Genomic DNA, 25427 nt, shown 5'->3' with positions numbered 1-25427 from the left:
CACCATGTATTGTACATGTCACACGCCAGAGACCTAGTTTTACCCCACCACGCATTATACATGTTCCACGACAGAGACCAAGTTTAAAACCCACAATGCGTTGTACATGTCCCAAGCCAGAAATATAGTTTGAAACCCACCATGCATTGTACATGTCCTACGACAGAGACCTAGTTTAAAGCCCACCATGTATTGTACATGTCACACGCCAGATACCTAGTTTAACCCCACCATGCATTGTACATTGGAATAGAGACCTAGTTTAAAACCCACAATGCGTTGTACATATGCCACGCCAGAAATATAGTTTACAACCGACCATTCGTTGTACATGTCCCACGCCAGAAACCTAGTTTTTACCCCACATGAATTGTACATGCCCAAAGCCAGAGACTTAGTTTAAAACCCACCATGCGTTGTACATGTCCCATACCAGAAACCTAGTTTTTACCTACCATGAAATTTGCGTCACACGCCAGAGACCTAGTTTTAACCCACCATGAATTGTAAAACACATAATCTTTCACTACAGTTAACCAGTTTTCTGTCTGATCCAACAAGCATACATTTTGATTTCTTTTTATATAGTAACATAAGAGTTCATCAAAGTTTCCATCGAGCAACTTGTTATTTTGCAAATGTCGGAGCCCCGCTTGACAGTCTCTCGAATGAACAAATTATTAGAAAACCGTACAGTTCCGTACCCACACTGTGAACACTATTTGTTTATATTATGTTACAATTTCACCAAAACCGTTAACTTAACTATATATATACAAACTGTTCATGTTTCCATTTCAACTTTAACAAGTGTCAGGTTGCATTTATATCTGAAGAAAATAGATTTTCTTGGTAAAATATGTCGGAATGAAATCCCCGCAGTAAACAGAACAAATATTCGTGTGGTTGGTACTATGGGAACTGTAAATATGCAACTACTACGTAAGAAGCAAATAGGATATATGATGCCTCGCGTGGGATGAATGTTACTTATTTATGTCTCTCTGTTATTGAACTGCCGTCTTAGTGACGTATGTTGAACCATTTTTTTTTTATCTAAAGATATATAACAAAGACAAAAAACTTCGGGACAGGTTGAGTATTTCTAAGATTTCTAAAGTCTGTATTTTGTTTAAATACTAGTACTTTTAAAAAACATAATTAAGAATGATAACTTTAGCATGTCAAAGAGGCAAATACAACATTTTGAATAACCAATTACAAACTATAAGCAGATTAAATCGGTTTTATCTTCTTAGATTCCATTACATAATCCTCTTACGAAACTAGGAACTGTACACGTGTAAAGCTCGTGCAACTATATTGATGGGTACCAGAATATAAACATCGACTGGTTTACTCACAAATATGTTATCTATATGACAATTAAACGAAAGTGTTGATTAACTCAGCGTTCACTATTTATATCTACCAATGTATGACATGTTTAGACTGTCATATAGAAATATAACAACATGTTTAGACTGTCATATAGAAATATAACAACATGTTTAGACTGTCATATAGAAATATAACAACATGTTTAGACTGTCATATAGAAATATAACAACATGTTTAGACTGTCATATAGAAATATAACAACATGTTTAGACTGTCATATAGAAATATAACAACATGTTTAGACTGTCATATAGAAATATAACAACATGTTTAGACTGTCATATAGAAATATAACAACATGTTTAGACTGTCATATAGAAATATAACAACATGTTTAGACTGTCATATAGAAATATAACAACATGTTTAGACTGTCATATAGAAATATAACAACATGTTTAGACTGTCATATAGAAATATAACAACATGTTTAGACTGTCATATAGAAATATAACAACATGTTTAGACTGTCATATAGAAATATAACAACATGTTTAGACTGTCATATAGAAATATAACACCATGTTTAGACTGTCATATATAAATATAACAACAGGTTTAGACTGTCATATATAAATATAACAACATGTTAGACTGTCATATATAAATATAACAACATGTTTAGACTGTCATATATAAATATAACAACATGTTTTGTGGGAAACAAAATCTTAGGAGCACTTGCGTTGTGTTAGTATTACACTTTTTCTTCGTTTGTTTAATGTTGATACGTAAATTTGATAATGGAAATGGGGAATGTGTCAAAGAGACAACAACCCGACCAAAGAGCAGATAACAACCGAATGTCACAAATGGGTCTTGATTACTTACTAAAAGACCACGTACATGAACTTCAAAATTCCAGCCTAACGTTTTATGTGTAACTAAGGATATGGGAGGTACACGAGATTAATGTAGGTACAATTGTTTGACGACAAGTGACCAGTGTCCGAGCCGTTAGTGGTGGGATTGACCACCGTGACCAATGTCCGAGCTGGTAGCGGTAGGGTTGAGCGTTCACAAAAAATTCTATGTCCAAAATCAGATGCCCTAGGATAGCCTTTGACAGTCTCACATTTGGTTTCTGGTGAACAACTTTCTCATTGGTTACCTTTCTAGTTTTTTTAAAGGGAAAAGTTCGTACTCTATAAATCAAATTATATCTCAGACTATATCTTCTTCATAGCTGGCCATCAGATTTATCATAAAATATATAAAACTGTTACTCTTTCATCAGTCACATCGTGAAAGAAAATACGCAAATCAAGATAAACTTCCTGAAATAAACATTATTGAATGGTTCTCCCACCTGTGTTGCTAATGGTTAATATAAACCTAATGTAAAACTCGCTTGAATAGGTATGAAGTAAAATCACAAAAGACAAGACTGACTATTATATTTTTGCTAAAAGTTACAGTATCATACGGGTTACCGCAGTGGGTACTATATAGATAACCGGAGTTGGTACTACACGGATAACCACAGTGGATGACATACGGGTTACCGGAGTGGGTAGTATATATATAGATTACCGGAGTTGGTACTATACGGGTTACCGCAGTGGATACCATACGGGTTACCGGAGTGGGTACTGTATATATTACCGGAGTTGTTACTATACGGGTTACTGCAGTAGATATCATACGGGTTACCGCAGTGGGTACTATATAGATTACCGGAGTTAGTACTATACGGCTTACCGCAGTGGATATCATACGGGTTATCGCAGTGGGTACTATACGGGTTACCGCAGTGGCTACTATATAGATTACCGGAGTTGGTACTATACGGGTTACCGCAGTGGATATCGTACGGTAACCCGCAGTGGGTACTATATAAATTACCGGAGTTGGTACTATACGAGTTACCGCAGTGGGTACTATATAGATTACCTGAGTTGGTACTATACGGGTTACCGCAGTGGGTACTATATAGATTACCGGAGTTGGTACTATACGGGTTACCGCAGTGGATATTATACGGGTTACCGTAGTGGGTACTACATAGATTACTGGAGTTGTTACTATACGGGTTACCGCAGTGGGTACTATATAGACTACCGGAGTTGGTACTATACGGGTTACCGCAGTGGGTACTATATAGATTACCGGAGTTGGTACTATACGGGCTACCGCAGTGGATACTTTATGGGTTACCGGAGTTGGTACTATATCATACGAGTTACCACCTGCATTAGTAATCATAGAAACAAGTGCTAAAAAACCAACATTATGAACATTTATTATAACATTAATTTATTTAACAATTAAGTACAACGTCATCACAGTTTAAGAGAGCTTACTGTATAAAAATACAATGAAAATATGAAAACACTCAAATGTGATGTACACACAGTAAAAGACAAACCCTATAATTATGCCTTTAGCTGACTTCTTTGTTTCTATCAAACTTTATATTGAATATTTTACAGTATATTCATGGAAATCTAGCGTGTTAAAGTAAACAGACAGACGGGTCGGTGAGTTACGGGATAAACAATGTAAAGGAAAAAATACTACATAAACGGAGTCGGAGAGGGGGATTTAAATGAGTGTACATCGGTTTCGGTACTACAAAATACGGTAAGAATACTGTGCGTTATAAATACTCATCCAAACTAGAAACTCTCCTCACACTCATCCCCGAATTTCACTGAAGGTTACCAATATTTGCACTCACAGTCACTTCGAAAATTCTTAACACTCGGAGCCATTCAAATATTATAGACACTTGATGAGGCTAAAAATAGTTTAGTAAATAATTATTTTACTAGTTGTATATCAACAGCGTCAGCTTTGAATACAATGTAGAATTTAAAAGCAGTAATGACCGATATCAGTAACCATAGTAATTTATATCGCGTACTAATCTGTCATTCATAAGTGTATGGTTGAGGATCGCCATTTCGGCATTATTTAATTTTAAGGAACTTTTTATATATTGGCTCATTATTTTCTATTCTTTACACAAGCTTAAACACGTACACTTAATTAACACATTAAATATGCATGTTCATCAAATTCCGAAAAGAACTATTACGTGAAATGTTTATGCTTGCAAAGAAGAGCCAAGTATAATCTTAAAGAACTGCCAAATGATTACCGATAAAACAATAAAGAATGTATCTGTCATCTCTTGGCCAATCTCGTAACATTATAAGACTTAATACATTTCCTGCATCAATAATTATCTTCATATCTTTGTCTTTGGGTTTTTCGGAATAATTTTGTTCTTGGCAGTCATGTCTCCATACTTTTATAACAAAATGATTAATTAGTGATTTCTAAATACACCACTCCAGTGTTTCATGTTACAATACTTCAACTCCTTGAGGGATACATGCATTACGTATATAAATAAACAAATAACTAATTAACTAAATAATAACTCTCATATCTTATGACTAATTGCAAGACGGATTTTTGTACGAGTGCTTGGGCGTATAATATATGGTATACGTTATAATAGTTTAACTTAAAACTCTGCCGAAAATAGTATTGATATTCACTCTACAATCTCTAAGGTATGACAAAGAATACTGACAATGCTGCAGTTACAAAACGTCGACAATATGAAGAATATAGTGAGATTATTACTGAGCTAAAAAAAATAATTTATAAACATTATATTACCATATCAGAAACAGATTTAAAAATTTCATAAATACTCGAAAAAGTAAAAAAAAACACAAACATAATTATTCTTTTCAATATTAATAATACATATTAAATGTATTACATGAATTTGAAATCTTTAATAAATTATAAATATTCTCTGTCAGTTTTATTTTATTATGTTTTATCAAGGATTTATATAGTCTTTTAAACTTATCTAACAAACTAAACTTAACCATATTAACAAAAAGAAATAAAACTTAAAATGAGAAACTCTTTTCATATAAGTATACGCAATACAGACATATTTTTCTCGGATGAAGATGGAAAACCACTTGCAAAGCACCAAACAATGAAGTTATTTATGACATAATAAAAGACTCCAGACTCATATACAAGGTGATAACAGTCAAACTAACTTTCATTCATAATAATTTCACCGTAATTGTTTTTCTTGGCAGTTCGATATGGCGTCATTCCAAATTATTGTCTATACATCTTATCAACAGACATACTTAGTTCTGCATCCTAAAGATACACAGGTTATACGAAGCAAACACAGGATTCATACAGTGTCCATACACTTACTATTACAACGAAAAGCAAGCTTACTATGGCACCTATCACAACATTGAAATCCTTCCGCTCTTACTCCATTTAGTTACGGTGAACATTGATTGTTATCATAGGTCTGTTTTGACTGTCCGTTATAGTCACTTGTGACTCTTTCGTAACAACAACCTTCCTAACGTCGTGTGTCTGGGTTATAGAATATCTCTTCTGTTGTGCTGGCTTTAATGGCGCTTCGATGTATAACTTTCCTTCCTCTCCTATATATGCCGTAATAGCCGACTGATCTACGCTATCCGGAAGTTCGTATTCCTTGTTAAATTCTTTATGAAGTGTCCTTCCTGACAATTTTTCTTCGTGCTCGGCATGAACAATTAATTTCTTTTCTGCCGTTTTCACTACAATTTCGTCCGGTTTGAATTCACCGACGTCGACTGATAAACGTAGTTTACGTGTACCATCGGGTTCCGTTATAATGGGGTTTTTGACAGGTGTTGCCACTTCTAACGGTTTGGAGATTGCCACTTGGTTGTGAATCGTTGGTACAGGCGAGACACTTCCAGGACCTTGTTGAATGGGTAAATAATTAGTGGTAACAAGATGGCCCTTTTTCAACGGTCCCTCGACAGTCAATATTCCATCCTTGCTCAGTACACATTGTAATTTATCCTCATCCACATTACTCGGTATATCAATGTTTCTATTATATTCCTTACTGACGGATGATGTAGAAGATTTCTGTTGTTGTTTTGCAGATACGGATATTTTACCGTCCTGTGTGCGAACTTGAATTTCTTCAGGTCTAAATTCACTAACATCAAATCGAACCAAAAATTTTTGATTTCCAAATGGATCCGTTTCATAATTGGTTTTCAATTGATCAAGTCTTTCTGGGCTATTCCGAATTTTATCGACTGGTTTAAGTGTAAAAAAATCGCTCCGTAATCGATCAAATTCATCATCCCATTCCTTCCTCTGCTGTTCCATTTTTGTCTCTGTGTCTTGCCAGGACTTTACTTGTCGATCCTGGAAGTTCATTTCGTCTCTGTGCACTGGGATGTGTAATTCAGATCTAAAGCGTGCCATTCTATCTTTGTAATTAATATTCCGATTCTTATCTGTAAAATAAAAATCATCATAGAAGAATGCTACAGCGAAGTAACCACTAACTGATAAGGAAGGTGTTTTCTTTCGTAAGATAACTTTCTCAAAATAGCTGCCATTTTGTTGCAGCTGTTCGTTGTCTATTATTGGTGATTATATCCATGCTGTTAATTCTAACAAATATTTAACCTTTCTGACTTCTGATTAAAACTGATAATGAAAATATTTTTATGAAGTCTAATTATTTTTTGATACTTTAAAACAAATATTTTCGACTTTTCCAACGATAATTTAATGGGGAAAAATATTTGTTTCTTTCAACATTAATAAACGAGGATATACGTACATTTGTACATACACTCATTTATACACAAACACGCGCACGCTCATAATGATGGTAACACTCGCAAATTTTTATAGTAGAAAGTTAGAAAGAATGCATCAAAGTGAAACCTTTAGTCAGTTTGGACTTAATAGACCGTTCCTTTAAGATTTGCTTTTCTTTAGTTATTAATTGATATGTTTTTAAAATATATACTCACGCTTGACTCTCTGGGTATGTTATCCGTTTAATACAACCATCACCAAGAGATAGATGTTTGTCTGAATAAGAATGCAATTACATATCTTGTAATCTCACGTGCATGGAATGATAGGTATGTCTCCCTTCACAGCACCCCCTCAAAACAGGCTAATGACACAACTTGTTAATGAAATTACAAAATAACCAATAGAATGCTTTCAACAATTTTAGAATTAGCAAGAGAATTTCATAATATTTCCAGAAATAACGGGCACGTGTTTTGGTTAGATTGCAGATGAGAAGAATCTTGATTAGCTACAGAAGTTATACTGATGATGGATGTAAGAAATACCAGTGTGGTCATTTGTAGATTATAGGTCATCCCTACACATGTTATCTATATACAATCATCAAAGGTCGGGAAGCTGCTACCTATATAGTCCATAGTGAACCTCAACTATTCCTAAATATTTACATATAATGTACGTACTTTCTACCTTACATTTGTGATATATGATATATGATCATGTTCCTACTGTATAATATTGGTCGGAGACTTTCTGGGATTGTCTCGGTATATTAACTTCGGCTGTATAACAAAAAATGGTTTCAATTAAGTTTGGAAAAGGTACATAAATTACTTAATATTGTTGAAAAATCAGTATTAGTATTAGAAATCCCTTATATATGCAATTACCACACATTATCCTAAGTTTAACCTGATATATATATACATGTACTCAAACTGCTAACTTAAAGCTAATACAGATATAGATAGTTTGACGTGTAATGTATGTTAATTTAAAGCTATTACAGATAAAGATAGTTTGTGTAATGTAACGTAATAAAGTTATCAATGGAGTTTGAAAATGAGGTATGCATGATTGGTCAACTATGATTTATAAAATTATATAACTTTTAATTTGACTCGTTTTGAACTTTATTCAAATACATGCTACTTATGTACATTTAATTCACTCATTTTAGCAAGTTTAGCTCGCAGGGTTTTACGTTGTTTTATGTCTTCAGATTTCAGCAACGAATAGAAGTTATATGCTTCTCTGTATAATAATCAGGTACTTAGTAAAACAGACACCCACCACCAAACGATGATCAGGTACCTAGAAAAAACAGACACCCACCACCAAACTATGATCAGATACTTAGTAAAAACAGACACCCACCACCAAACGATGATCAGGTACTAAATAAAAACAGACACCCACCACCAAACGATGATCAGGTACTTAGTAAAAACAGACACCCTCAACCAAACGATGATCAGGTACCTAGAAAAAACAGACACTCACCACCAAACGATGATCAGATACTTAGTAAAAACAGACACCCACCACCAAACGATGATCAGGTACTTAGTAAAAACAGACACCCTCAACCAAACGATGATCAGGTACCTAGAAAAAACAGACACCCACCACCAAACGATGATCAGGTACTTAGTAGAAACAGACACCCACCACCAAACGATGATCAGGCACTTAGTAAAAACAAACACCCACCACCAAACGATGATCAGGTACTTAGTAAAAACGAACACCCACCACCAAACTATGATCAGATACTTAGTAAAAACAGACATCCTCCACCAAACGATGATCAGGTACCTAGAAAAAACAGACACCCACCACTAAACGATCAGGTACTAAGTAAAAACAGACACCCACCACCAAACGATGATCAGGTACTTGGTAGAAACAGACACCTTCCACTAAACGATGATCAGATACTTAGTAAAAACTGACACCCACCACCAAACGATGATCAGGTACCTAGTAAAAACAGACACCCACCACCAAACGATGATCAGATACTTAGTAAAAACAGAACCCACCACCAAACGATGATCAGATACTTAGTAAAAACAGACACCCACCACCAAACGATGATCAGGTACCTAGAAAAAACAGACACCCCCCACCAAACGATGATAGGTACTTAGTAAAAACAGACACCCCCCACCAAACGATGATCAGGTACATAGTAAAAACAGACACCCTCAACCAAACGGTGATTAGGTACTTAGTAAAAACAGACACCCACCACCAAACGATGATCAGATACTTTGTAAAAACAGACACCCACCACCAAACGATGATCAGGTACCTAGAAAAAACAGACACCCTCAACCAAACGATGATCAGGTACCTAGAAAAAACAGACACCCACCACCAAACGATGATCAGATACTAAGTAAAAACGGACACCCACCACCAAACTATGATCAGGTACTTGGTAGAAACAGAAACCCACCACCAAACGATGATCAGGTACTTAGTAAAAACAGACACCCTCAACCAAACGATGATCAGGTACCTAGAAAAAACAGACACTCACCACCAAACGATGATCAGATACTTAGTAAAAACAGACACCCACCACCAAACGATGATCAGGTACTTAGTAAAAACAGACACCCTCAACCAAACGATGATCAGGTACCTAGAAAAAACAGACACCCACCACCAAACGATGATCAGGAACTTAGTAAAAACAGACACTCACCACCAAACGATAATCAGATACTATGTAAAACAGACACCCACCACCAAACGATGATCAGGTACTAAATAAAAACAGACACTCACCACCAAACGATAATCAGATACTATGTAAAACAGACACTCACCACCAAACGATAATCAGATACTATGTAAAACAGACACCCACCACCAAACTATGATCAGGTACTTGGTAGAAACAGAAACCCACCACCAAACGATGATCAGGTACTTAGTAAAAACAGAGACCCTCCACCAAACGATGATCAGGTACTTAGTAAAGCCAGACACCCACCACCAAACGATGATTGAAATGGGGAATATGTCAAAGAGAAAACAACCTGAGCAATGAGCCGACAACCGTCAAAGGTGCTGTTTAAAATTAAGTTTAATGAAAAGTGTCAACGCCATGGCATAAAACGAAACACGACCAAAAGACAACATATAATATATAGGTATAGGAAGATGGGGTATGAGTGCAAATGAGACAACTCTCCATTCAAATAACAATTTATAAAAGTATAAAAACAATCATAGGCCAAGGTACGGCTTTCAACACGGGGCCTTGGCTCACACTGAAAAAGAAGCAATAAAGGGCCCCAAAATTACAAGTGTAAAACCATTCAAACGGAAAATACAACGGTCTAATCTATATAAAAAAAAACGAGAAATGAGAAACATGTATAAATTACATAACCGAACGACAACTACTGTATATCAGATTCCTGGACTAAGGATTAAACGTTTTAATGGTACCAAACCTTCTCCCTTTTACTGAAACAATAGTACAACATCACAACATAAAAAACACATAAGACTGAGTGCCAAGTATTACCAACCTTACTAAGCACGGTGGTGATTTAAGGGAGACAGACCCAGGCCCGTCAGATGGGATTCGAGGTGTTGAAAGCAAATAAGCTCTATTAAAAATTGATACACTGTTTAAACTGTAACTATTAAAGTTTAAATTTTCTTTTCTCTGAACTGTTACTATTGAAGTTTGAATTTTCTTTTCTCTGAATTGTTACTGTTAAAGTTTAAATTTTCTTGTCTTTCAACTGTGAGTTTCAAAGAGTCACGATAGCCACAGCGTGAAGATTCCTGGCTACGGGCCTGGCCCCATAACCATTATAATATCTACATATATATTCCTGGCTACGGGCCTGGCCCCATAACCATTACAATATCTACATATCTATTCCTGGCCACGGGCCTGGCCCCATAACCATTATAATATCTACAGATCTATTCCTGGCTACGGGTCTGGCCCCATAACCATAATAATATCTACATATCTATTCCTGTCTACGGGCCTGGCCCCATAACCATTATAATATATACATATCTTTTCCTGGCTACGTGCCTGGCCCCATAACCATTATGATTCCTGTCTACGGGCCTGACCCCATAACCATTATAATATCTACACATCTTTTCCTAGCTACGGGTCTGGCCTCATAACCATTATAATATCTACATATCTTTTCCTGGCTACGGGCCTGGCCCCATAACCATTATAATACATACATAATTATCTTTTCCTGGCTACGGGTCCGGTGGCCCCATAACCATTATAATATCTATAAATCTATTGAATGTTTCTTAATAAGCAACAAAAGTTAAGATAACGCCTTCTTTTAAATGGAATAAACTCGACGGAAACATCGGTATTAATTGAAATAGTTCATTACAGATCATGGCGATATTGATTCTGGTTGCACCGATCCTAATTTACAGAAGTTTTACATTTTCTATTATGTTCAAAGTTCCACAACTCTAAATAAAAAAAAGAGGAACTAATAAATATCTAATCTAATCTAATCAAGAACCCATAACGGGCATCATTTTACAACACAATATGAATAAATATATATCTTATTTTGTACTATAACACCACTGTCCAAGGTTGGGGAGGGTTGAGCGCCAGCTAACATGTTTAACCCCGCCACAATCTATAAGTGCATGTACCAAGTTAGGAGCCTGTAATTGTGTGGTTGTTGTTTGTTGCTGTTGATCATAATTTTTGTTTGTTTATTGTTTTTTTTTTCCAGCTCTTAACAAGTTGCATTGTTCTGTAACACCACTGTCAAAGGTTAGGGGAGGGTCGGGCGCCAGCTATCATGTTTAACCCTGCCACATTCTGTATATTTCATTAGCCTGTCCCAATTCAGGAGCCCGTAATTCAGTGGTTGTCGTTTGTGGCTGTGCTACATTTTTGTTTTTCGTACACCATTTTGGACATCAACCGTTAGTTTTATCGTTTGAATTGTTTTACCTTTTTTAGTTGAGGTCTTTTATAGGTGACTATACGTATGCCGTTTGGGCATTTTTCATTGTTGAAGGCCGTATTGTTAATTTCCACATCCTCTTTTGAACAGATATATTATGTTAAGGAAGGGTATTTGCGAAAAATGCCAGTCGAGAGAATGTTAAATTTCGCGAGCCGTAAGGCGAGGGAAATTCATTCTGAAGACTGATATTTTTCGCAAATACCCCTCAAGAACATGACGAACATGCTATATCTGTTTAATTACACCGAATGTTAACTTTCAAAAACGCATTGATGATCGTGACGTTACAAGCGTCCAGTCGGATAGAGTATTTTTTTGGCAAACACCACGTGCGGCAGAGAGGGTAGAAAAAGCATATCCTTTTTGCATATACCCAGGCGTCGTTAAAAAATTAACGATATTCAGTTGATAACAGTAGATTAGTGAAAAATACACTGACTATCAACCAATCAAAACCCAGGATTCTTACATAAGGTGTAATTATTGCATGATATATTACATAAGATGTAGTTTCTGAATTTATCATGATTTATCGTTGTGTCTAAGCTATAGGGTCAAAAGTTACTAGAAAGTATATCTATATTTTGGCATTGCATAAGGTCCATGTTTTACCATGTGCCTTTTCGTTTACCCCGCATCATCTGTATAAAAACGGGGAAAAAGAAAATAGTCATGCACGGAGAAATCAATATAACCCGTTGTAAACCTAAACGTTGATTTCTTTTCAGCTGTTCAATGAAAATACAAATTTTCTATCGATTTGCATTGATTTTTTGTTATCTAAATCAATAAAAGAAATGTCGTTTTATTAAATAATATCACAGATTCATAATTTAAAAATATTGAGATTTCAATTCAGCACTAATATTTGAAACAAACATCCATCCTTATAATGCGGTAACTTCCGTCATGATTGTTTTACTTGAGCGACGTCGTATTCTTTGTTCAGGTTCCGGCAGTAAATCAAGCTCCAGTTCCGGCGTTACATCTTGTGATATCAACACATCTATTGCTGCTGGGGTTTTCTCACTTAAAAGGTCATCGCTAATGATTACTTTCGCGTTTGTTTTATCCTTTAATATACATTCTTTTAAACAGTCTACAGCACAACTGGTTGGATCATCGCATGTTAATTTCAGATTCATGAACGAATTTTCGTCTAACGTCTTTTTCCAATGTTTTTCCATTTCGGCTGACATTTTGTCGGAGTCTAAACATGTCTCTAATGAGTATCTATTAATGACTGATTGTCCTTTTTCATCAAAAGTAGAAAGTGTGGGAGGAAAATATTTTTGTGAAAATAAATTGTCTTTTCGACGACCTGGCTTTTTACATTCAGTAATACTTGCCTCGAGGTTTTTATCTTTATTTTCAAATGAGTTTGTTCGATGCACACCAGGACTTGTCCTTTCTACTGACGAACAAGATGAGTCTGCTGGAAAATATCCTGACTCTAATGAATTCGTTCTTTCCGATGAGTCGTCCATCGTACATCCATTTTCTGCTATTTCTGACTGCACACTGATTTTTCGTATCGATGTAGTTTCAGTTGATGAAGATCGTCGAACTGGGTTGAAGTTTGATGCTTCTATAGATAAAATAGACTGTAGGGAAGGTCTTGACTTACATTTGTGGATAATGTCAGGAATGTCACCATAATGTCCAATGCCGATTCGACTCTCCAACGCATTCGATACTGTAGACACGTGTCTCGTTGGTGAAGATCGATTAAGTTCACTACTGGAAGTTGAAGTAACAATTGTTTTCTTGTCCTCATTAATTGATTGTAAAGATTGGGTACCATCATATTTTCCACAAAGAAAGAATGTTTTCATTAATCCCTTCCCTTTGACACTTATTTCACCTCGACAATTAAGCTTATAATTATCATATTGTTGAAGGTTTTCTGCTGCCACTGTACTCAAGTGAATTTTCATAGCTACAACAGAAGTGAAAAATTTAGATATAGGACCGGGTAAAACTAATAAAATTAAGGAATATGTACATTATTTTTATATATAAATTTCGTTTTTGGTTTATTGTCAGTCAAATCAACCAATCTATTAGATACCAAAACATATAAATATAATCATGTGCACTTTTAAAGTTCATTATACCGTTCCTATACATTTACACTATAATACACGGCACTGAATTGTATATCTACAAATACATAAATGCAATCGATCAGTTAAAAGTTCGTCCCTTAGTTTACACTTCAATATACCATGTTGTAAGAATTACTTTTGATAATTATATAAATATTGTGTCGGTTTCCCGGTGATATAGTCATGCGCATTACACATTGGATACTAGATTCAATCAAAGGTGGAAACGGTCCATATCGAGTTTCAAGCCAGAATATGAATATGTGCAAATGTTAAGAGATGACTTCACAGCCATAACACACTTGCAATGTTGACGTTTAAGGGAATATTTGCTCATCGAATTCGGTTCTTAGGCCCTTAGCTCTAGCTTTTACTTTGTTGTTTTGCCCCTTTTCCTGCTCTAGTTCTTGCGTTTTTTGCTGTATATTGAATAACCTTTCATTAAACTTACGTAAGCCAGTTGACTCCATCCTTGATGCTGTATTTACAGTATCTCCAAACAAACAATACCGCGGCATTGCCATGCCAACAACCCCTGCTACTACAGACCCTGAATGGATTCCTAAAATAGAAATGCATATAAGTCGTCACTTAATCCATTATCTAAAAGATAAACATATTACTATTCATTTTAAATGTTGGAACTACATTAAATATTTGATATAAGTGTAAGACATGACAGGGAATGTGTATGAAAATCTCCATATTGTTTCGTAATATGAGTAGGTAAGCAATACTTACAGTTTTCATATTTAAAAAAAAAGAAGAGATATTTACCTATACGTATTATAACTGTTAGGTTAAGGTAGTGACATGATGAAGGTTTTAACTGTACGTTTAGTAAAGCCCCAGTCACACTGTCACGTTTCAAGAGCTACGTTTTACTACGTTTTGAAAGCGTAGAATAACGAGAGTATATGTAACGAAGCGTATCGACACACAGTAGAAACGTTAACAAAACGTATTGATCCTATGTTCAAAACTGGAATTCAAACGTAGCGAAAATTTAAACAAAGTTGAAACCTAGTAAATATAGTTATCAATTGAAGCTTATCGGAACGTAACAAAGCGTGCTTACTACGTAGCGAAACGTATCAAGGATTGGTGGAAACGTGGGTCTTCGTGTACTAATACATAGGAAAAGGGGGTAAGAACGGAGCACAAACCTAGTAAAACTTAGCTTTCAAAATAACGGGACATCTTCAAAACGTAGTTGAAACGTAGCATTCTAAAACGTAGTATAACGTGACAGTGTGACTGGGGCTTAAGTAACATCAGATATAACTATACGTAGTGTAACAGTGAACACTAAGAAAGACTTAATTATATATATTGTAACAGTTAACACTAAGACAGACTTAATTATACGTATTGTAACTGTTAACACTAAGAAAGACTTAATTATACGTTTGTAACAGTTACCACTAAGAAAAACTTAATTATACGTATTGTAACTGTCTGGTTATGGTAGTGACACAAATAAAGATTTACCTTTACATATTGTAACTGTTAGATGATGGTAGTGACAAACAAGAAAGATTTACCTTTACGTATTATAACTGTAAGATGATGGTAGTGACAAAAAGAAAGATTTACCTTCACGTACTGTAACTGTTAGATGATGGTTGTGACACAAAGACAGATTTACCTTTAGGTATTGTAACTGTTAGATGATGGTTGTGACAAAAAGAAAGATTTACCTTTACGTATTGTAACTGTTAGATGATGGTAGTGACAAAAATAAAGATTTACCTTTACGTCTTGTATCTGTTAGATGATGGTAGTGACACAAAGAAAGATTTACCTTTACGTATTGTAACTGTTAGATGATGGTAGTGACAAAAATTAAGATTTACCTTTACGTCTTGTATCTGTTAGATGATGGTAGTGACACAAAGAAAGATTTACCTTTACGTATTGTAACTGTTAGATGATGGTTGTGACAAAAAGAAAGATTTACCTTTACGTATTGTAACTGTTAGATGATGGTAGTGACAAAAATAAAGATTTACCTTTACGTATTGTAACTATTAGATGATGGTAGTGACAAAAAGACATATTTACCTTTACGTATTGTAACTGTTAGATGATGGTTGTGACAAAAAGAAAGATTTACCTTCACGTATTGTAACTGTTAGATGATGGTTGTGACAAAAAGAAATATTTACCTTACGTATTGTAACTGTTAGATGATGGAAGTGACAAAAAGAAAGATCTACCTTTACGTATTGTAACTGTTAGATGATGGTAGTGACAAAAAAAAAAGATTTACCTTTACGTATTGTAACTGTTAGATGATGATAGTGACAAAAAGAAAGATTTACCTTTACGTATTGTAACTGTTAGATGATGGTAGTGACAAACAAGAAAGATTTACCTTTACGTATTGTAACTGTTAGATGATGGTAGTGACACAAAGAAATATTTACCTTTACGTATTGTAACTGTTAGATGATGGTTGTGACAAAAAGAAAGATTTACCTTTACGTATTGTAACTGTTAGATGATGGTAGTGACAAAAAAGAAAGATTTACCTTTACGTATTGTAACTGTTAGATGATGATAGTGACAAAAAGAAAGATCTACCTTTACGTATTGTATCTGTTAGATGATGGTAGTGACACAAAGAAATATTTACCTTTACGTATTGTAACTGTTAGATGATGGAAGTGACAAAAAGAAAGATCTACCTTTACGTATTGTAACTGTTAGATGATGGTAGTGACAAAAAAGAAAGATTTACCTTTACGTATTGTAACTGTTAGATGATGATAGTGACAAAAAGAAAGATTTCCCTTTACGTATTGTAACTGTTAGATGATGGTAGTGACAAACAAGAAAGATTTACCTTTACGTATTGTAACTGTTAGATGATGGTAGTGACAAAAAGAAAGATCTACCTTTACGTATTGTAACTGTTAGATGGTGGTAGTGACAAAAAGAAAGATTTACCTTTACGTATTGTACCTGTTAGATGATGATAGTGACAAAAAGAAAGATTTACCTTTACGTATTGTAACTGTTAGATGATGGTAGTGACAAACAAGAAAGATGTACCTTTACGTATTGTAACTGTTAGATGATGGTAGTGACACAAAGAAATATTTACCTTTACGTATTGTAACTGTTAGATGATGGTTGTGACAAAAAGAAAGATTTACCTTTAGGTATTGTAACTGTTAGATGATGGTTGTAACAAAAAGAAAAATTTACCTTTACGTATTGTAACTGTTAGATGATGGTAGTGACAAAATTAAAGATTTACCTTTACGTATTGTAACTATTAGATGATGGTAGTGACAAAAAGAAAGATTTACCTTTACGTATTGTAACTGTTAGATGATGGTTGTGACAAAAAGAAAGATTTACCTTCACGTATTGTAACTGTTAGATGATGGTTGTGACAAAAAGAAATATTTACCTTACGTATTGTAACTGTTAGATGATGGAAGTGACAAAAAGAAAGATCTACCTTTACGTATTGTAACTGTTAGATGATGGTAGTGACAAAAAAGAAAGATTTACCTTTACGTATTGTAACTGTTAGATGATGATAGTGACAAAAAGAAAGATTTACCTTTACGTATTGTAACTGTTAGATGATGGTAGTGACAAACAAGAAAGATTTACCTTTACGTATTGTAACTGTTAGATGATGGTAGTGACACAAAGAAATATTTACCTTTACGTATTGTAACTGTTAGATGATGGTTGTGACAAAAAGAAAGATTTACCTTTAGGTATTGTAACTGTTAGATGATGGTTGTGACAAAAAGAAATATTTACCTTTGCGTATTGTAACTGTTAGATGATGGTAGTGACACAAAGAAATATTTACCTTTACGTATTGTAACTGTAGATGATAGTTGTGACATAAAGACAGATTTACCTTTACGTATTGTAACTGTTAGATGATGGTAGTGACAAAAAGAAAGATTTACCTTTAGGTATTGTAACTGTTAGATGATGGTAGTGACAAACAAGAGATATTTACCTTTACGTATTGTAACTGTTAGATGATGGTTGTGACAAAAAGAAAGATTTACCTTCACGTATTGTAACTGTTAGATGATGGTTGTGACAAAAAGAAATATTTACCTTACGTATTGTAACTGTTAGATGATGGAAGTGACAAAAAGAAAGATCTACCTTTACGTATTGTAACTGTTAGATGATGGTAGTGACAAAAAAGAAAGATTTACCTTTACGTATTGTAACTGTTAGATGATGATAGTGACACAAAGAAATATTTACCTTTACGTATTGTAACTGTTAGATGATGGTAGTGACAAACAAGAAAGATTTACCTTTACGTATTGTAACTGTTAGATGATGGTAGTGGCACAAAGAAATATTTACCTTTACGTATTGTAACTGTTAGATGATGGTTGTGACAAAAAGAAAGATTTACCTTTACGTATTGTAACTGTTAGATGATGGTAGTGACAAAAAAGAAAGATTTACCTTTACGTATTGTAACTGTTAGATGATGATAGTGACAAAAAGAAAGATCTACCTTTACGTATTGTATCTGTTAGATGATGGTAGTGACACAAAGAAATATTTACCTTTACGTATTGTAACTGTTAGATGATGGAAGTGACAAAAAGAAAGATCTACCTTTACGTATTGTAACTGTTAGATGATGGTAGTGACAAAAAAGAAAGATTTACCTTTACGTATTGTAACTGTTAGATGATGATAGTGACAAAAAGAAAGATTTACCTTTACGTATTGTAACTGTTAGATGATGGTAGTGACAAACAAGAAAGATTTACCTTTACGTATTGTAACTGTTAGATGATGGTAGTGACAAAAAGAAAGATCTACATTTACGTATTGTAACTGTTAGATGGGGGTAGTGACAAAAAGAAAGATTTACCTTTACGTATTGTACCTGTTAGATGATGATAGTGACAAAAAGAAAGATTTACCTTTACGTATTGTAACTGTTAGATGATGGTAGTGACAAACAAGAAAGATTTACCTTTACGTATTGTAACTGTTAGATGATGGTAGTGACACAAAGAAATATTTACCTTTACGTATTGTAACTGTTAGATGATGGTTGTGACAAAAAGAAAGATTTACCTTTAGATATTGTAACTGTTAGATGATGGTTGTAACAAAAAGAAAAATTTACCTTTACGTATTGTAACTGTTAGATGATGGTAGTGACAAAAATAAAGATTTACCTTTACGTATTGTAACTATTAGATGATGGTAGTGACAAAGAGAAAGATTTACCTTTACGTATTGTAACTGTTAGATGATGGTTGTGACAAAAAGAAAGATTTACCTTCACGTATTGTAACTGTTAGATGATGGTTGTGACAAAAAGAAATATTTACCTTACGTATTGTAACTGTTAGATGATGGAAGTGACAAAAAGAAAGATCTACCTTTACGTATTGTAACTGTTAGATGATGGTAGTGACAAAAAAGAAAGATTTACCTTTACGTATTGTAACTGTTAGATGATGATAGTGACAAAAAGAAAGATTTACCTTTACGTATTGTAACTGTTAGATGATGGTAGTGACAAACAAGAAAGATTTAACTTTACGTATTGTAACTGTTAGATGATGGTAGTGACACAAAGAAATATTTACCTTTACGTATTGTAACTGTTAGATGATGGTTGTGACAAAAAGAAAGATTTACCTTTAGGTATTGTAACTGTTAGATGATGGTTGTGACAAAAAGAAATATTTACCTTTGCGTATTGTAACTGTTAGATGATGGTAGTGACACAAAGAAAGATTTACCTTTACGTATTGTAACTGTTAGATGATGGTAGTGACAAAAAAGAAAGATTTACCTTTACGTATTGTAACTGTTAGATGATGGTATTGTAACTGTTAGATGATGGTAGTGACACAAAGAAAGATTTACCTTTACGTATTGTAACTGTTAGATGATGGTAGTGACAAAAAAGAAAGATTTACCTTTACGTATTGTAACTGTTAGATGATGGTAGTGACAAAAAGAAAGAATTACCTTTACGTATTGTAACTGTTAGATGATGGTAGTGACACAAAGAAAGATTTACCTTTACGTATTGTAACTGTAAGATGATGGTAGTGACAAAAAGAAAGATTTACCTTTACGTATTGTAACTGTTAGATGATGATTGTGACAAAAAGAAAGATCTACCTTTACGTATTGAAACTGTTAGATGATGGTAGTGACACAAAGAAATATTTACCTTTACGTATTGTAACTGTAGATGATGGTTGTGACATAAAGAAAGATTTACCTTTACGTATTGTAACTGTTAGATGATGGTAGTGACAAAAAGAAAGATTTACCTTTAGGTATTGTAACTGTTAGATGATGGTAGTGACAAACAAGAGATATTTACCTTTACGTATTGTAACTATTAGATGATGGTAGTGACAAAAAGAAAGATTTACCTTTACGTATTGTAACTGTTAGATGATGGTTGTGACAAAAAGAAAGATTTACTTTTACGTATTGTAACTGTTAAATGATGGTTGTGACAAAAAGAAAGATTTACCTTTACGTATTGTAACTGTTAGATGATGGTAGTGACAAAAAGAAAGATTTACCTTTACGTATTGTAACTGTTAGATGATGGTAGTGACACAAAGAAAGATTTACCTTTACGTATTGTAACTGTTAGATGATGGTAGTGACAAAAAGAAAGATTTACCTTTACGTATTGTAACTTTTAGGTGATGGTAGTGACAAAAAGAAAGATTTACCTATACATATTGAAACTGTTAGATGACGGTAGTGACAACAAGAAATATTTACCTTTACGGATTGTAACTATTAGATGATGGTAGTGACAAAAAGAAAGATTTACCTTTACGTATTGTAACTGTTAGATGATGGTAGTGACAAAAAGAAAGATTTACCTTTACGTATTTTAACTGTAAGATGATGGTAGTGACAAAAAGAAAGATTTACCTTTACGTATTTTAACTGAAAGATGATGGTAGTGACAAAAAGAGAGATTTACCTTAACGCATTGTAACTGTTAGATGATGGTAGTGACAAAAAGAAAGATTTACCTTTACGTATTGTAACTGTAAGATGATGGTAGTGACAAAAAGAAATATTTACCTTTAGGTATTGTAACTGTTAGATGATGGTAGTGACAAAAAGAAAGATTCACCTTTACGTATTGTAACTGTTAGATGATGGTAGTGACAAAAAGAAATATTTATCTATACATAGATATAGAAAGATGTGGTGTGAGTGCCAATGAGACAACTATCCATCCAAATAAAAATTTCTAAAAGTAAACCATAATAGGTATTGTCACTGTTTGGTTATAGTAGTGACTCAAACAAGTACTGACCTATACGTATTCTGACTGTCTGGTTCTGTTGATGAGGTATATAAAATGTTGTTATAGATTCCAGTATGTTAAGAGCACAGTCAGCGATTTCCCGTATATGACGAGAACCATTCCGTTTTGGTAATCCACTTGCCAACATGTATGCATCTCCAATAGTTTCCACCTTAAATATTGAGTGTATTGTTGTTCACGTTTGAACGATTGTGATGTTTATAATGTTAATATGTCCTACATCAGTTATTGAAACTGTATCATAACTGATTAATATTGAATTAGATTTTTAAGTCCTTTCTGTACTTATACTAGTTAAAATATCATATTATATACTCAAAGTCCGATGATTGTTTCGATTTGAATAAAACTGATATTTCTACCGGTAAACAGAAAAGGTTCACATATTTTAAACAGATGGAGTGTTAAATTCTCATGTTACATATAATTTATGTATCTTCTTTACATGCCATGTAATAATGTATTATGATTCTCATGTAAACGTTTATACGTATATCAAAGTGTTATTGTTACATAGTATACGTCATGATGTGTGACGATGTCATCAAATGATGTGTTATTTTACATTGTTTTTGTCATCCTGTGTGATGATGTCACCAAATAAGGTGTATTCGTCATCAAATAACGTGTTATTGTTACGTTTATAAGTCATTATGTGTTATGTGTGCTCTGTAGAAGTCACCATGTGTGACGATGTAATAAAAATTGTGTTATGTTTACCTTGTACACATCATAACGTGTGATGATATCATCAAATAAAGTGTATAGACTGTTCAACAAATTAACAACCTGAAATATATAAAACAGACTGATCATTCCCTGCACAATTACCCGTCAAAATGATCCTCAGAATGAAACAGTATCAGTAACAAATGAAGCATTATTGAGCTTTTTGTAAGTAACTGCGAGCATTCGTGAATATTTTCAATATAATTGTACTTGTATTTTGTTTTATTGTTATACCATTTTATAAAGTCACCTGACTAAAGAGATTATTTTTTGTTTCCATTACTTTACCTTTTTGCCGTATGGTGACTAAATGACTCTCGTTTGTTATTTATTTATTTATTAACAAATATTATCGTTTATATAAATATACAAAGTTGATTTCCGTTGCTTTATGCATCTTACATGTATGTAATTGATTTCATTTATATTCAAGATTTGTAAAATTCAACAATTTTAAAGTGATCTCCAACTGATTTTATTGTTTATCAGATAGTTTCCTCAAATAACAAGGTCAAATCTAAATAGTTCATCAAAGAATAAACCGGAAACAGATTCTTACTCAAATGGCCATTAATTTTACTATGTTTATATTTAGAAATGAAAACAATAAAAATAATTTTACTTATTTATTTATTTTATTGTCATTTAGAGGATTCTTTATTGAAGCTAACTACCCCTTGATTGTCTTTATTTATTTTTTTCAGATCCATTATAACCATAAAATAAACTCATCATAGATACCAGGACTAAATTTTGTATATACGCCAGACGCGCGTTTCGTCTACAAAAAGACTCATCAGTGACGCTCGAATCCAAAAAAATAAAAAAGGCCAAGCAACAGTACTTTATAGACATGTGTCTATTCCTGAAGAAAACCTATCGTGTCCTAACGGGGTGTTTCATCGTTTTGTATGTCGTTCTGTAACTGTAACATCGACTAGTTATTATTTTATTCATACTCATTTTTGGCCTGTGCCAAGTCTGGAACCTCTGGCCTTTATTAACCGTCTATGATTTTTAGTTATAGTTTCTTTTGTATATTTCGGATTTAAGTGTGAGGTCCATTATCACTGAACTGGTACACATTTTTGTTTAGGGGTTAGGGGCCTGCTGGTGTGGGATTTTCTCGCTGCATTGAAAACCCATTGAAGGCCTTCAGTTGTTATCTGCTCTTTGGTCGGGAGTTGTCTCTTTGACACATTCCCCATTTCCATTCTCAATTTTATCAATAGCTATACTGTTTTTGAAATGGTAAAAAAATCCAATTAATCGGAATACATTAGGAAGTGAATTCATTGATAACAGTAAAGCTACGAAACTTGCATCTAATCACTTTCCATTACACGAAAAAATGCAAGTTATACGCTTGTAACTGTGAAGGTAAATCGGCGAAAGAGCGTCAGATACACGAAATAAAAAAGAGTAATTATTGTTTGAAGAGTAAATATATTTTTCATGTCCTTTTATCTTTTGCCAAAGACTTCTACATAGACTTCATATTACCTCAATAGGTGTACTGCTCGCACAAATAGTCGTAAACCCAACGATGTCAGAGAAATAGATTGTCGCCTCATCAAATTGTTCAGCCTTTACTTGTTTTCCTGCCTTTAAATCCTCAGCCACTGACCTGTAAAGATATGAAACTACAAATATAAATGGGAACCTCAAGTACGAGACTTTCACTATCGTTAATAGCTGTAATCTATATAAGCTGTGGTTATTAAGTCACCAATTGTTGTCAGATCACTTTAAAAGATGTAAAACTCATCATAGATACCAGGTCTAAATTAAGTATATACGCCAGACTCGCGTTTCGTCTACAAAAGACTCATTAGTGACGCTCGAATCCTAAAAAAAAATAAAATACAAAAAAAAGTACGAAGTTGAAGAGCATTGAGGACCAAAATTCCTAAAACATTTGCCAAATATAGCTAAGGTAATCTATGCCTGAAGTAGAAAAGCCTGAGTATTTCATAAATTTCAAAAATATAAGTCAAAATTATTCAAACAACTTATTTTTGAATTGTATCTTTTAGAGTTGCTTAAAGGCTGAACATTTGAAGGAAAAGTGCAAAGCTGCACCAACAAAATTCTTTTTAAAAATATCTTCATTTATATTTAGATATGTCTTATTGCTTTACTGAAAACATATTTTGCTATTATTTGTCTTATATTTTTTTTAAGTTGCTATACTAGTTCAAATACATTTTTACGACACCTTTGCGTAATCATAAGCATTTGGTTTTTCCTTTCGATATTTCACATCTTGTCTTTATCAAACCTTGTATAGCTGCTGTAAATAAACTCATCATAGATACCAGCACTAAACTTTGTATATACGCCAGACGCGCGTTTCGTCTACAAAAGACTCATCAGTGACGCTCGAATCCGAAAAGTTAAAAGGGCCAAATAAAGTACGAAGTTGATAAGTAGTACGGACAAAATTCCTAAAAGTTTTGCAAATACAGCTAAGGTAGTCTATGCCTGAGTTAGAAAAGCCTTAGAATTTAAAAAAATCTAAATTTTGTAAACAGTAAGGATGTGTTTTGCTTATTTGCTTATTGTAGTAGACCTTACGGATAACCTATTATTATGTACATCATTTTCTTTCTGGCTTTTGCTGGTAGTTGTCTTATTTAAAATCCCACCATATTTCCTATTGTTTTGTTCCTTACACAAAACATTCAGAAAGATTTTTACCGTGGTAACATTCTATATAAAAGATTTTCCGTTTTTTTCTTTTCAGCATCTAGTTCACTCGTCCGCTCTGCTACAAGGTCCTCTAAATGGTTAGCATACTTTTCTAAGATTGCAATCATATTGTCTATCATGGTTAAATTTCTGAAAAAAAAGAAAATATTATTAACTTAACTCAAAGTAAAAAGCTTTTAGAGGAAGATAACATTATAATAGAGGGGCATAAGATACCAGAGGGATATAACTCCTAGTTCGATGACAAACTTGCATCACAATGGCAATAAAGGAGAGGGGAGGATACCAGAGGGATATCCAAACTCATATGCCATGTTATCAAACGAAAAACAACCAACAGACAAACAACATTTTACAACACACACCATAGAAAACCGAAACACTGACCAACACACACCATAGAAAACCGAAACACTGAGCAACACACACCATACAAAACCGAAACACTGAGCAACACACACCATAGAAAACCGAAACACTGACCAACACACACCATAGAAAACCGAAACAATG

General features: G+C 33.9%; 2 protein-coding genes across 3 annotated transcripts in view; both read right to left on the bottom strand.

Moving 5' to 3' along the window:
• Positions 1 to 3626: 3626 nt before the first annotated feature.
• Positions 3627 to 7530, bottom strand: LOC143084056 (major egg antigen-like). 2 transcript variants are annotated; one of them, XM_076260471.1, is made up of 2 exons: positions 7229 to 7530; positions 3627 to 6704 (listed from the first exon to the last, which is right to left on the bottom strand). In XM_076260471.1, exon 2 carries the CDS (start codon positions 6670 to 6672, stop codon positions 5674 to 5676), a length of 999 nt encoding a protein of 332 aa, XP_076116586.1. In that variant the 5' UTR covers positions 6673 to 6704; positions 7229 to 7530; the 3' UTR covers positions 3627 to 5673. The 2 variants fall into 2 exon arrangements, with proteins under 2 accessions (XP_076116586.1, XP_076116585.1); XM_076260470.1 differs by having other exon boundaries at positions 7233 to 7528.
• Positions 7531 to 12808: 5278 nt separating this feature from the next.
• LOC143084055 (atrial natriuretic peptide receptor 1-like) overlaps positions 12809 to 25427 on the bottom strand; it is a 61136-nt gene continuing 48517 nt past the window's right edge. Inside the window, exons 20-25 of the mRNA XM_076260469.1 lie at positions 24903 to 25043; positions 23706 to 23829; positions 22194 to 22262; positions 21462 to 21624; positions 14583 to 14693; positions 12809 to 13962 (exon numbers count right to left, since the gene is read on the bottom strand). Of these exons, the coding sequence (XP_076116584.1) occupies positions 12911 to 13962; positions 14583 to 14693; positions 21462 to 21624; positions 22194 to 22262; positions 23706 to 23829; positions 24903 to 25043 (1660 nt within the window). The 3' untranslated portion in view covers positions 12809 to 12910. The remainder of the gene's footprint in view (positions 13963 to 14582; positions 14694 to 21461; positions 21625 to 22193; positions 22263 to 23705; positions 23830 to 24902; positions 25044 to 25427) is intronic.

This window comes from Mytilus galloprovincialis, chromosome 7 (assembly GCF_965363235.1).
Source record: "Mytilus galloprovincialis chromosome 7, xbMytGall1.hap1.1, whole genome shotgun sequence".
Classification (NCBI taxonomy): domain Eukaryota; kingdom Metazoa; phylum Mollusca; class Bivalvia; order Mytilida; family Mytilidae; genus Mytilus; species Mytilus galloprovincialis.
This window is presented reverse-complemented; position numbering and strand designations above follow the sequence as displayed.